This window comes from Petaurus breviceps, unplaced genomic scaffold (genome assembly GCF_028583685.1).
Source record: "Petaurus breviceps papuanus isolate PSGF00001 unplaced genomic scaffold, PetGlider_PUasm1.0 90444, whole genome shotgun sequence".
Classification (NCBI taxonomy): domain Eukaryota; kingdom Metazoa; phylum Chordata; class Mammalia; order Diprotodontia; family Petauridae; genus Petaurus; species Petaurus breviceps.
In genome coordinates, this window is record NW_027187256.1 from 3,259,607 (window position 1) to 3,277,667 (window position 18,061).

At 38.9% G+C, this 18,061-nt stretch overlaps 1 protein-coding gene across 1 annotated transcript; it reads left to right on the forward strand.

Moving 5' to 3' along the window:
* The first annotated feature begins 16,906 nt into the window (after positions 1-16,906).
* On the forward strand, positions 16,907-17,848 carry LOC138177691 (olfactory receptor 51F1-like). The gene has a single exon (XM_069108902.1). The coding sequence runs from the start codon at positions 16,907-16,909 to the stop codon at positions 17,846-17,848; it is 942 nt and encodes a 313-aa protein (XP_068965003.1).
* The last annotated feature ends 213 nt before the right edge of the window (positions 17,849-18,061 follow it).

Consider the following 18,061-nt stretch of genomic DNA (forward strand, 5'->3'; position numbering starts at 1 on the left):
ACGTGCCCTCCCCAGGCGACCACGTGCACTCCTGTTAGCTCTGGACCTCACCGGCCTTACATCTCCCGTTTCTTGTTTTGTGGGAGACCACCAAGGGGTAGGAGGTTGGCTGTGATACGCAAAAGACTTCTCTTCAAGAGAGCGACAATCCATCTCCACATACAACATAAGAGAACAACACCAAGGTAAAGATAGAGAGCGGAAGCCAAAACCCCATACAAAGAGGCCCACAAAGTCTTCCCATGTAACCAGGACAAAAAATCTTTTGCAGTTGCTGATGGTACTGTGAAGTTATCAGCCACAGCATGAATATCAACTATCAGTTTTCTCAATTGTTCGATCTCTGAGGTGACATCTGCCAAAAAGGCACCTTGGAGGTGTTGTTCAATTTTTTCCCACAAGCTAGGGAATGTGCATGTACTGTTAACAGGCAAAGGCGTGACACAGAGCCAGGGCTTATATTTATAATGACAAGGTACCTCCGCGATCAATTCACGGAGCGTCAGCTCTTCCCATAAAGCTAAGACTGCTTCTTTCAAGGCAGCGACTTCATGGTTCAGGGCAGCATCTATGCGTGCCTGCACGTCCCATGCCTTAGACTCCTTACTCATAAATGTTTTTAACTCAGAAGCAATATAACCTGTCTGCTGATATAATTGTTTTATCTGGAACTCCTGAAATATGGAGATACCTAAGTTAATAACATCAAAGAATAGATCAATACCATCTCGTTTCCCTCTCACTTGGATTGTGTCAAAAATCTGTTTCCACACACTGTTGGCCACAGTCTCAGCCCTTGGTGAAGTGGCCTTAACTGGTAACAAAACATAACTGGGTTGTTTGACTAGCAATATGACCTTAAACCGCCCACTCATGGCATGTTTTCCAATGTATGCCGTGAGTTTACACCCCTGAACCGTCGTATGGTACCAGGACTGGCTGTAGTTTACAGAAATGTCAGGGCACAAGAGCCATGCATAATTTGTGGGTGCTACAAGCTGCCCTTCAAACCAATAAGTAAAAATGTCACAATTCTCTGTATGTCCTTTGGTATAGTTTTTGCCATTGGCAAACATCAGGAACCACTAAGCAAAGGTAGGGTCTTTGCATGAGGCACATTTACAAATCTCCACCGACACTTTTGTCCCCTTCATGAACAATCCAAGTTGCCATAATGATTGATGGCACGTGCCGTTTGCTGTGCATGGCACTGGTACAGGTAACTGAGTGAATGTTTTGTTCTCTACCATGTCCCAGAAAATCAGTGTCACATTGTTCTTTTTTACCGTCGTAGGAGTGCCAGTAGAACAGGGAATCAGAGGAGACCACGTGTTCATGACCCCTGTCTGACACGTGGGTAATTCAGAAGTTTTATTCAAAGCACTGCTCAGCTGTCGCACGGCTCATATTGCCATAAAAGAACTGTTACACCGCGCTGGATGGTTATATGAGTCATTAGCTGGATGGAAACCTGAAGTGATGTTGCGGCCCTCCAGGCTAAAACACCACTCCGACCCATTATTCAAGGAAACACAGGCGGAGAAGCCGTGAGAAATGTAAAGTTCAAATTAACAATCTGAGTTTGTATGAATCTACGGTGTCCTCCCGTCAGAGAGGAAACATTGCCTTCTATTGTGAAGGCTGGAGTGTGCTCCTCCCAGCTCACAAGATGCACCAGAGGAGGTTTTGGGAGTACAGCCCACTGCCAATCACCAGCTATATCTCTTTCTTGTTCCTTCGTAGGTGTCAGTTGTGTCCACTTATGGCTCGGTGTCACTCCTTTCATCATTTTGTACAGCAGCAAGAGGGCATAGACACCTTGTCGGAACACAAGAACCAGCATCTTCATGGGCACCATCTGGAATGACATAAACATACCCTGGTCCCCACGTTATTACCCTACCTGGTCCTTCCTATGTACCATCCACCTTTCTCCATACCACCCGGTTACTCTCAAGTTTCTTTGGATCTTGCTCATGGGTACCGTCACCCACCTGTCGTGGCCACTGATGAAGGAATTTCATAGCGGGTGTCAAACTATCTTGATCAAATTTTAGGTACTTGTGGGTATAAGTGGCCATATTTAATTGTGTCTGGGTAATCCTACGCAAAGGAGCTTCGCCTATAGGATCCCATACTCCCTTTTCTTGTTTATGAAGTATTGTCTTTAGGGTCCTATTGACCCGTTCCACTATTGCTTGCCCAGTGGGAGTGTAAGGAATACCAGTTACATGACGGATGGAAAATTAAGCACAAAAGGAGGCAAACCCTTTAGAACTATAGACCATTATCCGTCTTTAAATAGAGTAGGGGTCTGGCAACAGCAAAACAATAATATAAATGTTCAAGGACATGTTTTAGGGCTTCTCCAGACTGCAAGGAAGCCATAAGAAAACCAGAATTGGTATCAACAGACACATGGATTATCTGTTGTCTCCAATGCGTTACATCCATTTGCCACAGCTCATTGGGGTAAAGACCTTTAGGGTTCTCGGATGAGATGTTTGGCACAGGTTGAAAAGGGACACAAGCTGTGCATCTTTTGACTATGTTCCTTGCCTCTTGTCTGGGAATGCCATAAAGGCGGCACAGAGACCGCATGGAAAGATGAAAACGGTCATGCGCCAACTGGGCACGACTCATAGACTCATCTTCAAGGACTGCAAGCGACAAGGGGCATGCCAGTTCATCTGATTTTTCATTTCCCTCAAAAATAGGCCCAAGTCCACCCGTATGAGAGCGCACGTGCATGATGTAAACAGGGGCAGATAACTGTAACAATAAAGTGCACGCTTGACATAGAAGCTCACCAATTTGAGAGGCATGTACATTAATATACGCCTGAGGAAACAGTTGTATAACCTTCACGGTATATAGACTGTCAGAGATGATATTATATGGAGGGTGAAAATGTAATAAGACCTGGATAACTGCCCATAACTCATTTTTCTGGGTAGATGTATAAGGAGTATCTAACACCATCTGCTTAGATAATTCTGGGCAATGTATAGCCGCCCTTTTTGTTTTTGTGGCATCAGTAAAAATGTTCGGACCCTTGACAAGTCGTGGAGAGATACGTAAGCAGGGAGGTTGCAAACACACTTGGGTGTAAGCTTGTAACATTCTGGGAAGTATTGGTGGCTTTAAAGCCACAGAGGGGAGAATTGCCAACCATTCTTCATCTTCATACCGGCACCCTGTGGCGTCAAAACCTTACTGCAGACATGTCCCAATCTTCCACATCCATAGCATCTCCTCTCCACTTCCCTTTGTCTCAATGCTGCAGCCAACATTTCTACTTGATTTGTATCATAGTCTACATCATTACAGCGTTCCAACACGTCGGCCACAGGGGCCGACATGGGCAAGGCAGCGACAGCCCTTTTACAGGCCTTGTTTAGACCCTCCCTAAGTAGGTGTTGAAAAACAATCTCTGCTGCCGGAGATACTGCCTGCTGCAGTCTAGAAACATAATCAGCTAATGGCTCCTTAGGCCCTTGTTTTATATTGGACAATTGTGCCTTACTAACTCCTGTTCCATCAATCTTTCCCCAGGCTGCAATGGTACATTGCTCTATGGCGGCATAGACCTCGGCACCATGCATCCTGTGGGTGTCTGGGTCAGCATAATCACCTGTCCCCGTCATTGCTTGAAACATTTGTTCTTCGGTAATACCCTGAGGGGGAGGCTGGGAGCATACGTATGCCCTCACCTCCTTGTGCCATTCTGCTTTCCGCATAATCTTTTGCCCTGCAGTGAGACATGCAGTGGAAATCGTTTCCCAGTCTTCTGGGGTGTATGCTATTCGGGAAGCTAAGGTTGTTAAAGTTTGTAACACAAAAGGAGAATTTGGCCCATAAGACTGACATGCCGCCTTCAAATCCTTAAGAAGCTTAAAGGGGACCATTGGTGTAAGCTCTATTTGGGTCATTCAAATTCACTGGGAATAAAGCAGTGGCCCATTCTGTCACATCCTCCCCTGCTAAGAAGGCTTGTTATACTGATGCAGCCACCTTGCTCTTGCTCTGGTGAACAGAGCCTGTGTTAGTAGCACCAGCGTAAGCAGGAGGTGGTGGAGGCTGAGGCGTCTCTGTACGGGAACATGCCTCTTTAAGAGGGGCCCCTGGAGAAAGGGCAGTCAGCGGTGAGCTGTTCAAGGACAATCGACTAAGGGCTGCCAAGACAGCCTTTTGCACCGCCTCCTCTAACAGAGCTGCTCCTCCTGCTGTTTGCTGTGCATCTGTTGAGTCAGCTAAACCACTCCCTGTATTAGTTACTTCCTTATCTTCCGGCTGTTGTGGCGCAGTTAGACTTTCTAGGTTAGGATACAGCCTCTTTTTCAACCTTCTTCCTTTCTGATCCCTTTTCACTCTGTCTTTCTCTTGGTCTGATTCAACGCTACTAGTACATTCCCCTACTGACTCTCCGGTCTGTGTGTTAGCCGACACACACACAGACGGGGCAGGCCCATAAAGAGCTGCCTTCACTATGCTGTAAATAATGAAATCTAGATCTCTAACAGAGCCGGGTTGTTCCTTTTCATAACATACTAACTGGTTACCGACAACCAGCCATCTGCTCACATCTACCCCTGTGTACTCAACCCAGGGCGAAGTCCTCCATAAAAGCTGCACGAATTGCCTGCAATCACTTGTCCTCTTTTTTTATCCCTTTCTCACAAACCAATGCATGTATCTGTTTTGCGTGTACCTCCACATCACTAGGATGTACAACAGGAAGGCTAACTACGTTCCCCATAATAATATCTGATATTCCACTCCGGACTTCTTGCTCACTACTGCAAGGCTGTGGAGTCCTTCTACCCCTCAGGCCCCACGTTGGGCGCCAGTCTGTAGCGTTCTGCTATGTTGTGTGGGTAGGTATACTCACCTCAACAGGCTTCGGAAGTCTCCGGCTCCAGCTATCGCTAGAGAATGACTCCACAGAATCCAAGAAAGGTACACTTTTCTTTATTAAGGACTAGAGATTACATCTTCCATCCCGAACTACTCCAGACTCACTCTACCTCTCTCCATGTCGTCCCTTATCTTATCTCCTTTTTTCCAGCCGCTCCTCCCTTTCACTCATCTGGGCCACAGCGAGCCAATCATGCCCCGCCCCGAAGAGGAGGAGGAAAGCCAAGCCACACCTTACTATGTGGTCATCCGGTGATGAAACACTAGGGCCTCACCCCGTGATGCCAACTCAGCACTTTTGGAGATCCCGTGACGGAATGCCAGTGTCCCAACCCGTGGTGCATCCTTAGCAGTGCTCATGTGACCTTTGGTCCCTCACGTGCCCTCCCCAGGCGACCACATGCACTCCTGTTAGCTCCGGACCTCACCGGCCTTACACACTAGTAGGTCTGTACCCCCAAAATATCAAAGAATAAAGAAAAGGCCTTATATATACAAAAATATTTATAACAGATCTTTTTGTGGTAGCAGAGTACTGGAAATTGAGGAGATGTTCATCAACTGGGGAATGTCTGATCAAATTGTGGTTTGTGATTTTAAAGGAGTACTTTTGTACTAAAACAAATGAGGAGGACAGAGGTTTTAGGGGGAAAATATGCCAAAGACATATATGAACCGATACAAAGGGAAATGAGAAATAGAGATAATTTGCACAGTATAACAATGTTGTAATGATGATCATCTGTTAAGACTTGGCAACTCTTATCAGTACAATGATCAGAGATGATTTAGGAGGACTCATGATGCAAAAAATGTTATCCACTTCCAGAGAAAGAACTGATGAACTCTGAGTACAAATTGAAGTATAGTTTTCTCACTTTATTTTTTCACTCCCCCCCCAATATGGCTAATATGAAAATATGTTTGCATGACTTCACATGTATAATTGATGTCGTTTTGTCTTTTTACAAAGAGTGGAGTAGAGTGGGAGAGAATTTGTAACTCATAATTTAAAAAGAAATGAATGTTAAAAATAAATAAATAATGAATTGGGGGGGCAAAGTCAAGAGTCTTTGGAAACAGTATATATTGTGTTTCTTGGAGGGAGAGGAGAGAGGAGACAGAGAAGCAAAGCTGAGAGAGAGAAGCAAACAGGAATATGCTAGGGGAACTTGCTTGTGCGGAGGCCTAACAAAAAGAATGTTTGTGATGGTGGTGCTCTCTTTCTTTTGATCTGTGTTGATTTCTCAGACAGAAGTCCTGTTTGTTGGCCTGTGTTAATTTCTTATACAGAAACCCTGTCTGTTGGTCTTTATGAGTGAATTGAGCTGAAGAATGGAGATACATTCTTGGGAAGATGGCTTAGCTTAAGCCTCTTTTAAGAGCTGTTAAAGTGAATTGAAATGATGGTACTGGTAATGCGTATAAATATTTTTGTAGTTCCATTAAGCTTTGTTTTCATAGAAACAGAGACTGTTTACAGGAGCCCCCATAGTCTTCTGTCAGGCAGAAGCAGGAAGAGTTTGGAGTGGAGTAGTTCTTGTGACCTGAGACAAGAAAAAGGAGCAAAGGGCTGCCTATGTATGAACTCAGACAAGAGGTAGAAGTGGTTCACCCACAGAGCAGAAGCTGTAGAATTTGGAAGTCAACCTCCAATCAAGATGAGAAAGGATTTTGCTTCGATACTGTTTATTTATTGAGGAGATTGTGACTTACTAGTGAACTCGGGGTGGATGGTGCTGGTATTTTCTGCTACCCCTTAAGGATGTGTTGTACTAGGGAAGAACTTAGCCTGGGACCCCCTAATTGTATAAACAAGTATTTTGGGGAATGCTACTAAATGCAATGATAAATCTATGTGCCATATAATATATTGTGTGTTATTATATATAATGTGTATGTATATATGTGTCTGTCTCTGTGTGCATACACACATGTGTATATATGTGTATATATACATACATCCCCAAATATATATATATGACATGTTTTGCTTAAGGAAGTTGTTATGAAGGTTATGCTTTAGTTTATTGCTGAATAAATAAAGATTTCATTATACTATGTGATTAGACTCTTGAAATTTTTCACAGCAGCAATTCTCAGGAGTGCTGCCATGATTGGTATTATAGTATCCCAGGAAGGTGAAGCTGATTTACAATTGATGATCAGGGTAAGGATTTTAGAAAATAATTTTGATCTTTAAGAGACATATGGTACAACAGGTCCCACTCTCAAAGAAAAGATCCAGAGATAGGATAGAAATGACATTAAAGATAAGTTTATAGGACCTTATTAATCTCAAAGTCTCATGAGATGTTGGTTGATTTGTTTTTATTTGACTCCAGTTCTAAATCACTCTGGGTCCCTGCCCATTTGAAGCTTGCATACCACTGCTTCTGTGACATTGTTGTGCTCTACCCCATATGTAAAAAGAAAACCATTCCCAGAGAGAGTTGGATAGTATACCTCCCTTGTATCCCTCCAGAGAGAATCACATCATAATGATTGTTCCTTCATTCAACTCAATCTCAACATAAAAAACTGAGATTCATGATTCCCAGGGCTAAAGAGATGTTCTTTCTTCACTTGTAACAATCAATTTTTTTCCTTCTACTTGATTCCAGCAAGGGATGGACATGGGCCCTAACAGTATGTATTTCATGTTTATAAATGTATATTCTTTATGTTTTTGCAATTATGATTTTATTACACATGGTCTTATATTGCTTGTATTGTTTCATGTTTGATGAGTAGATATATTTCATCCTCAGGAAGATGTTGAACTGTAGGGGAACAGAGTTTAGGTCTCATCTTCCTTTTTAATTTACTGAAATACCATCAGTGTTTTAAACATGCATTTTGGAATCATTAAATAATATCCCATGGAGGGAAATCAATGCAAACTCTTAGATGACTTATATGACTATGGATGAATATTATTTTATTACCAACTGAGAATATATAATATCCTTTCATAGTATCTTTTTACTATTTGGTACTACCTCCCCTCTGTTAACTTGCCTGATGAATATATGTGAGTACTTTTATCTTTCTAATTTCTTTTCAGGTTAAAGCATCCTTAATTAGATTTGAAAGAATCTAGAAAAACACATATTCAGTAGCCCTCATTAGGTGAAATATATCTATCTATTCATACCTATTTATCTCTCTGTCTATATCCACTGAAGAGTCCCTCAATCATATATTTTCTGTGAAGTGACAAGCAAAAAGTATTCTCAGACAAATTCTTAACCAGCTATTCAATTGTTAAGTAGGAAATGCTCCAAATGAGAGCTTTCCTGTCAATGTAGATCTTAAGCAGAGGTTGGATATCAATTTGTTTGGAATAATGTAGAATCCATCTGTATTTATGCATGTATTAAGTTGAGTAATTGCTGAAATTAATTCCACTGCTAAGGTTATGAGTTTGTAATTTCATAAACCCACAATACCTTTTCTTGCTGATGTCTGGTTAGCCTATAGGTGTCTCAATACTCTATATTAGGAGGTCACCATCATTTATCTTTTCAGTCTCAGATCATTCTTAGTGTGAGTAGCAGCTCTGCATAGAAATCAGTATTCTTTTGAGAGCACATTTTTTTTTCTGAGTATTGAAATCCAACCTATTATTTATTGAATAGTTCCAAGGGCATCTTTGTAGATACCTTACTCTCTCTCAGCTTCTGAGACACTAATACTCTCTTTCTCTCCTCCACTCATTCTAAAGCTTACTTCTCTGCCTCCCTTCCTGGCATCTTATTTTCTTGGTTGTCTCTTTTGGTTTCACTGTTTCACTCTTCCTATACTTCACTTATTTCACTCTTCCTAAACTTATTCCATTTTTGATTTATACAATTTAGTACTTTATCAAATGATCACAGTTATTCTTATGTTTTCTAGTTGTTGTTGTTTTTTATTAAGAGTAGGTGTTATATTTTGTCAAATGCTTTTCCTCCATCTTTTGAAATAATTACATTAAAAAAAACTGATATGGTCAATTATGCTTATAGTTTCTCTTACACTGAACAATACCTGAATTCTTGATGTAAATCCAGCCTGGTCATAGTGTGTGATCTTTGTGAATATTGCTTTAATCTCCTTACTAGTATTTAAGTTTAAAATATTTTTGCATCAATATTTATTAGGGAAATAGGTAATTTTCTTTCTATGTTTTTGCTTTCCCTGATTTGGGAATCCAAAACTTATTTGCATTAAAAAATATATTAGGTGGCAACTAAGTGGCACAGTGAATAGAGCAGCAGCTCTGGTGACAGAAGAACCTGAGTTCAAATCTGGCCTCAGACACTTAACACTTATTAGCTGTGTGACCTTGGGCAAGTCACTTAACCCCAATTGCCCTGCCTTCCTCCGTCCCTCTGAAAAGACCAAAAAAAAAAAAAAAGATAGTATAGTAGGACTCCTGCTTTACTTTTTTTTTTCAAACATTTTATACAGTACTAGAATTAATTCTTTAAGTGTTTGTTTGGTAAAATTTGCTTGTAAATCCATCTAGTCTTGTTTGTTTTCCCCTTAGGGAACTGATTAATGGTTTGTTCAATTTCTTTTTCTAAGGTATGATATTTTAAAACTCCATTTTCTGTTAATCTTGGTAATTTTTATTCTTTTAAAATCTTAATTCTTTTCATTTAGATTACTTGTTTAATTGAAATATTATTGGGGAAATTAGTAATAATTCCTTTGATTTTATCATCATTGGTTATGCATTTACTCTTTGCATTTTTTGATACTGGTAAATTGCTTTCCTCTTTATTTTTGGAACCAAATTTACCAACAGTTTGTCTTTTTTTGTGTGTTTTTTTCCCCCACAAAAATAGCTCCTAATTACATTTATTTGTTTAATGATATTTTTGCTTTTAATTTTATTAGTCATTTCTTTATTTTTGAAGAAGTTGGTGTTCAATACAGGGTATTTAGTTAATTATACTTACTTTTTTTTACTTTCATGTCCAATTAATTAATATGTTCTAACTATCTTTTATTGATTTAGAGATATAAAACTTCTCTTAAGTACTGCTTCGACTGTATCCCACTAATTTTGGTATGTTTTCTCATTTTTGTCATTATCTTTAATGGAAATATTGAGCGCTTCTACATTTATTCTTTTACCCACTCCTTTAGAATTAGATTATTTAGTGTCTAATTTTTATCCTATGCTTCAAAAGCTCTCTGTTGAAATATTGTTTTTATTACATTGTGATCTTAGAAACGGTACATTTAGTATTTCTGCTATTCTGCATTTGTTGTTGAGGTTTTTATAGCCTAATAACTGTTTTTTTAATGAATGTGCCATGCATAGATGAGCTATAGATATTTTTGTTGTTGTTCAATTATTTTAAGTATATCTGTCCCTTTGTGACCCCATTTGAGGTTTTCTTGGCAAAGATACTAATTAGTTTTCTGTTCCTTTCCCCAGCTCATTTTACAGATGAGGAAATTGAGTCCAAAAGGGATGTGTCCAGTCTCATACAACTAGTAAGTATTTGAGGCCAGATTTGAACCAACAACGATGAGTCTTCCTGACCCTTCACTTAGCACTCTATTTACTCTGCCACTAGCTGCCCAGTTTTATAGGTATACTCCTTTCTATTTGTATGCAATACTGTCCAAAATTCTGTCACATCACAGTATTCCAAAATTGTATACATCTCCACTTCTTCCTTGTTCACTTCATAGTTAGATTTATTTATATCTAAGAGGTTATAAATTGAGGTTCTCTCCTAATGTAGCTTTACTATCTCCTCCTGTAAATTAAAAAAAAATTTGTCAAGAATTTGCATGTTGTGTCAATCGGTGCATATATATTTGGTAGCATTATTAATTCATTATCTATGGTACTTTTAGTCAAATATATATTCTCTCTGATTATCTCTTTTAATTAGATTATTTTTGCTTTTGTGTTGTCTGAGATCATGATTGATAACTCTGACTTTTTAATTTTAGATGAAGCATAATAGATCTTTTATCAGTCACACATTTTTAATTGATGTGCACCTTTCTGTTTCAAATATGTGTCTTATAAACCATATATTGTTGATGCTGGTTTCTGCTATACTCTCCTGTTTGTGGCTGAGTTCATCTTACTCACATTCACAATTATGGTGGTGAACTGTGTATCCCCCCATTCTATTTTCTTTCTTTCTTTGTTGTTGTTTTTTTTAAGCAACCAGGGTTAAGTAACTTTCTCAAGGTTACACAGCCAGTTATTTTTGTGTGGGTGCCAAGTATCTGAGGCTGGAACCAATCCCAGGTCTCCCGACTCTGGGGCCGGCGCTCTTACTAATTGTGCCACCTGGCCACCCTGCCCCATTCTATTTTCAAATTAATTCTTCTTCTATTTTTACTCTGTTCCTTCTTCATAAGTGTGTTTTGATTCTTATCACTGTCTCCCTTAACCTCACTCTTTCCTCTCTCTCTTTTCTCTTATCCCTTTCCCCTCCTACTTCTCTATTTGGGTGAAATGAATTTTGTGCTTAGTTACATGTGTGTGCATGTATATGTATGCAAATATATGAATACATATACATGTACACATACCTATATCACAATGCACATGTGCATATATACATATATATGTATGCGTGTGCATATACATGTATGCACATGCACACACACATGCACACATATCCCTCCTTGAACCAGTTTAATGAGACTAAGATACAAACATTGCCCTCTCTTCTCCCCCCATTTTCCCTCCATTGTATAAATACTTCTTTGCACACTTCTTTTATCTGAGATTATCTTCCTTCTTCTTTCCCCTTTCCACTTCTTTCTGTCCATAGTAGTTTCTCCCCTTTCAAATCTTTTGAGATCATCTTGACATAATAGATTTACACTATCTAAGTAGACTTCATCTAGCTGCCCTAATTATAGTTCTTAGGAGATGTATCATCTTCCTACAAAGGAAATCAAACAGTTTAATGTATTTTAGTTCCTTATAATTTGTTACTCATGCAAAACTTTTCATGCTACTGTTTAACATCAACTTTTGTGTTTGAATTGTTAAATTTTCGATTTGGTTCTGGGCTTTATATCAGGAATACTTGAAAGTTCTCAATTTCATTAAATATTCTTTTTTTCGCCTGTATGATTATGCTCAGTTTTGCTGGATATGGTATTCTTTGTTGTAATCCTAGCTTCTTTGCCTTCTGGAATATCATATTCGAAGCACAGCACTCCTTTATTGTGGCAGTTGCTAAGTTTTGTATTATCCTGGCTATAATTCCATGTTATTTTAATTATTTCTTTTTGGCTCATTAAAATATTTTTTCCTTCCCCAGGGAACTCTAGGTTTTGGTTATAACATTCATGAGAGTTTTAATTTGGGGATTTCTTTCAAGAAGTGATCAGTGGATTATTTAAATTTCTATTTTGCCCTCTGGTTCTAAGATATCTGGGAGGTTTATATTTATGACTTGTTGAAATATAATGTCAAGTTTCTTTTTTATGTCTTTCCAGTAGACAAATAATTCTTCAATGATCTATTCTAGAACTATTTTCCCCTCCACTCCCACTAAGAAATTTCATGTTTTTTTTTATTTTTCATTCTTTGACTTTGTTTTATTGTTTCTTGATGTCTTATGGAGATGTTCGCTTCTATCTGTCCATTTTTTAATTTTTAAGAAGCTATTTATTTATTTGTATCTTTCCACATTCATTTCTACAAAATTTTGAGTTACAATTTTTCTCCCCATCTTTCCCTACCCCCCATGCCAAAATAGCTAGCCTACTAAATATCTCTACCCCCAATCTGTTCTCTCTTATATCCTCCCCCATTACCCTCTTCCCCCCAACTTTCTAGTGGGGAAAGATGGATTTCTATACCCTAGTGCCTATATTTTCCAGTCACATATAAAAAAAATTAAACATTTGTTTTTAAGACTTTGCGTTCCAAATTTTTTCCCCTTCTTCCTTCCTCATCCAATCCCACTGGGAAGATAAGCAATTCAATATAGGTTGTACATGTGTAGTTACCCAAATCATTTCCATAATTGTAATATTGTGAAAGTTACTATATTTCCCTCCATCCTATACCACCTCCCCCACTTGTTCCATTTTCTCCTTTGACCCTATGTCTTTTCAAAAATGTTTGCTTCTAACTACCCTATCCCCCAATCTTCCCTCCCTTCTATCATCCCCACTCTTATCCCCTATTTTCTTGTAGGGTGAGATACCCAATTGAGTAAGTATGTTATTCCCTCCTTAAGCCAAATTCAATGAGAGAAAGGTTGCCCCGTTCCCTTTCACCTTCCTGTTCTTTGCCTCCATTGTAACAGTTTTGCCTTGCCTCTTTTATATGAGATAATTTATCCTAATCTATCTCTCCCTTTCTCTTTCTCCCAATAAATTCCTCTCTCACCTTTTAATTTTATTTTTTTGAATATCAGCCCTTCTCATTCAACTCATCCTGTGCCTCTGTCTATGTACAAATGAACATACATTTGCCCACACTCACATATATGTTTATATACACAGAAACATTTTATACACACATATATGTATGTATACATACATACATATAAATATATATTCCCTTTAACTATCCTCATACTGAGAAAAGTCTTATGAGTTACAATTATTATTTTTCCATGTAGGAATGTGAATAGCTCAACTTTAATAAGTTGTTCATGATTTCTTTTTCCTGTTTATCTTCTCATGTTTCTCTTGCTTCTTGTATTTATTTGAAAGTCAAATTTTCTGTTTAGCTCTAGTTTTTTCATCAAGAATACTTGAAAATCCTCTATTTCATTGAATGACCATATTTTCCCCTGAAACCTGACACTCAGTTTTGCTGGGTAGGTGATTCTTTGTTTTAGTCCTAGCTCCTTTGACCTCCAGAATATCATATTCCAAGCCCTTCAATCCCCTAATGTAGAAGCTGCTAGGTCTTGTGTTATCCTGATTGTGTTTCCACAGTACTCAAATTGTTTCTTCCTGACTGCTTGCAGTATTTTATCCTTGACCTGGGAACTCTGGAATTTGGCTATAATATTCCTAGGTGTTTTCTTTTGGGGATCTTTTTCAAGAGGCAATCAGTTAATTCTTCAATTTCTATTTGGTACTCTGGTTCTGGAATATCAGGCCAATTTTGCTTGATAATTTCTTGAAAGATAGTATCTAAGTTCTTTTTTGATAATGGCTTTCATGTAGCCAGATAATTATTGAATTATTTCTCCTGGATCTATTTTCCAGTTCATTGGTTTTTCCAATAAGGTATTTCACATTGCCTTCTATTTTTTCATTTGTTTGGATCTGTTTTATAGTATCTTGATTTCTTGTAAAGGCATTATCTTTCAATTGCTCCAATCTAATTTTGAAGGAGTTATTCTCTTCAGTGAGTTTTTGAAATTCCTCTTCCATCAGGCAAATTAGGCATTTAAAAGTATTCTTCTCCTCGTTGGCTTTTTGGGCACCTTTTGCCATTTGAGTTAGTCTATTTTTAAGGTGTTATTTCATTCAGCATATTTTTGGGTCTCCTTTAGCAGGCTGTTGACTTGCTTTTCATGATTTTCCTGCATCATTCTCATTTCTCTTCCCAATTTTTCCTCCACTTATCTTACTTGATTTTCAAAATCTTTCTTGAGCTCCTCTATGGTCTGTAATCAATCCATATTTTTCTTGGAGGCTTTTGATACATGAGTTCTGACTTCACTGTCTTCTTGCTGCTCCATGCCTTGATCCTTTTTTTTCCTCCCAAAAAGGATTCTATGGTTTGTTTGTGCTTCCTGTGCTTGCTCATAGTGTAGCCAATTACTTGACCCTTGAGCTCTTTGCCATGGTAGAACTCTGCTTCCAGAATGGAGAGTTTTGTCCCAAATTGTTTTTTTTCTTTTTCTTTTTTTTTTTTTTGCAGTTGCCTGAGCTATTAGGAGAGCTCTGTCTCTACAGCCCCCACAAGCTCTGGCTCACTGGTCACACAAACCAGAACTACCACCTAAGACCATGACCCAGATCCAAGCAGGTTAAAGTAAGAGCAATTCCCCTCTGAATGGTCACTTTTCCCTCTACAATCTGAGGCCAGGAGCTCCTGAGTCAGCCATGTGGTGCAGCCATGGTGCCACCACTGCTTCTCACCCCAGGAGTAGCAGCTGGACCATGCTCTTCTGTTTTACCTGTTCCAACACAGTTTCACACTGGCCTTTTACTTTGGTATTTATAGATTGAGAAGTGTGGAAGCCATCACATCTGCTGCTTATTCACTCTCCCGAAGTCAACTGCTGGTTGGGGCCTCCCTGGGGCTGGAACTGCACAGTTCCTGCAGGACCGCACTTAGCTCCCAGCTGGCTGAGTTAGATCTTTCCTGTTGGCCTGCCACCTGTCTTCAGTGGGAGATTTGTTTCTCTCTGTCACTTTGTGGGTTCTGTAGCTTTAGAATCTGTTTAGTCATTTTTTTTTACAGGTATTGGAATTGTTTGGAACCAGAAACCATGCCAAGTTTGTGCTTCTACTCTGCCATATTGGCTCTGCCCTGAGCTATTTTCCTCAATGAGATTTTGAATCTCTTCTGTGATTTGGTCATTCTTATAAGGCATTATTTTCTTCAATATTTTTGTGCCTCTTTCCTCAAACTAATAATTCTCTTTTCATCATTTGCATAACTCTCCTCTCTTTCCCCAATTTTTCCTATACAACTCTTATTTAACATTTAAAATAATTTTTAACCTTTTTTCTCTTTCTTTAGCTCTTATAGGAATTCTTGTTGGACTTGTGTCCTATCTGCATTTTTTGAGTCATTTCTTGTATGTGTTTTCAACACATTGTCTTTGGAGCTTTTGTCTTGAACTTTTCTGTCATCATGATGGTTTTATAAATTCAGGTTCTTTTTCTATTGTTTTCTCATTTTCACAGCCTACTTCTTAAATTTGGATTTTATATTACAACTGGGTCCTGTTCACTTTTACAAGGGGGGAAAGAGTGGCTTTTTCTGTATTTTCTGTCCTGCTGCCTTCACAGTTCAGTCTGGGGACCTGTAAATTTTCCATGTTTCCAAATATAGTGTGATCCTAAAAGAGGATTGTTTCTTTCCCTACTAGTCTGTGCTTCAGATCTCACACAGGTAGGGACCCTGCTCCCTTGAGATCCATCCTCACCTCTTTTCTCTGGAACTGTGAGCCAGAGCTGCATACTTGGTGTCAAAGTTGCTAAATGGCAGCTGATCCTACATGAAGTGGTAGAAGAGGGATCCTCTGGGATCTACTTCTGCTCTGACCTTAAGTGTCCTTCTTATTCCTGAACATTGAGCTATTCCTCACCACTGTTTCCTCTGGCACAGCCTAGTGCTGCAAACATCACTGGTGCCATTTCTGCCACATTGTGCAATCCAATCGAGACCTATTTTTCTACTTTCCTAAGTTGCCCTAGGCTGAGAAAAGAGATTCGTTGTGAATTTTAATCAACTTTCCTGCTCAGAATTTGGTTTGGCATATTTTCTGTCATATATATTGTGGGGGAAGTTTTGAAGTTTTGACCTTTCACTTCACCATCATAATCCCCCCACCAATAATTTTTTTGTTTCTAAAACTATATTGCCTTCCTTCCACATTTGTTATGAGAAAAATTATATATCTCTAAATATATATATATAAATGCTGCTATTATTATTTTTATATGAAGATTAAAATCTTTTTTTTTCTCTTTCCATAGGGATACTAGAAAGAGAATGTGGAGAGTGCAGTATAGAGTATCATTTCTGCTAGAAATATAGCTCCCAGTAATCATTCTACTATTGAAAAATATTTCCTTTAAATTATAATTCACTCATTCGATTAATGAGTTATTTGCTATTTTAGCAAACAGTGAGCAACTGCAGACATTGAAGGATGGCAGAGATTTTAGAGATGAGGGTATATATTTATTTAGGAGAAGTTTTCTGAAACTAAAATCCCACCTATTACTTTTGTATAAAAAATCAAAATTTTGCTTTTGTTTCTGCAGAATTTGAGCTACACAAGTTAAATGCTACTCCATAATCATGGTGACAATTTCCAGCAACTTCACATCTCCATTTTCAACCTTCCATCTTATAGGCATTCCAGGACTCGAAGAGGCCCATGCCTGGGTATCCATTCCTTTCTTCTGCCTCTATGCTATTGCCCTTTTGGGAAACAGCATGATTGTGTTTGTCATAATAAGAGAGCAGAGCCTCCATGAGCCCATGTACTATTTCCTTTCCATGCTATCAACTAGTGACTTGGGCTTGACCATTTCAACAATGTCAACAACTCTGAGTGTCCTTTGGTTTGATGCCAGGGAGATCAGTTTAGATGGTTGTATTGTCCAGATGTTTTTCCTTCATGGGTTTGCCTTAATGGAATCTGGGGTCCTGGTGGCAATGGCCTTTGATCGTTTTGTGGCCATCTGTGACCCTTTGAGATATACCACCATCCTTACTAATGCCAGGATCATACAATTAGGTGTAGCAATGGTCATCCGTATGATAGTTTTAATGTTGCCCTTGGTTTTGTTACTTAAGAAGCTGTCCTTCTGTGGTTCTAATGGTCTTTCTCATTCCTACTGTTACCACCCTGATGTAATTAAGTTGTCATGTTCAGATACCAAAGTCAATAGTATATGGGGATTAACTGCTCTCATCCTGAGCACAGGGATTGACACTCCATGCATTGTGCTCTCCTACATTCTGATCATTCGTTCTGTCCTCAGTATTGCATCTCCCAAAGAGCAGCACAAGGCCTTCAGCACCTGTGCATCTCATATTGGGGCTGTTGCCATCTTTTATAGCCCTCTTATTAGCCTGTCCCTTGTGCATCGCTATGGTCAACTGGCTCCCAAGATTGTACGTGCAATGATGGCCAACATCTACCTAATGCTTCCACCTGTGCTCAACCCCATTATATACAGTGCAAAAACAGCACAACTCCGTAAGGTGGTGGGCAAATTACTCCTTGGAAAGTAGATTCCAGTGTGAGTTTGGAAGAATGACAGATTAAAATGACAAGTGTAATATTCCTTTGACAGAGAGATTTGGTTAAAATATGTATGTATCTGAGGTTTAAAGTTGGGATGGCTAGACTGTGGGGATTACAATTCCGGGCCTGTTCAAGTGAAATTTACATAATTAAAAACAAAATTATCTCCTAATCTGGTCATGTTAAAAAAAAAAAGTGAA

Excerpts from the sequence above, each read along its gene's own strand:
- LOC138177691 (XM_069108902.1), top strand. The coding sequence starts at position 16,907 with ATGGTGACAATTTCCAGCAACTTCACATCTCCATTTTCAACCTTCCAT.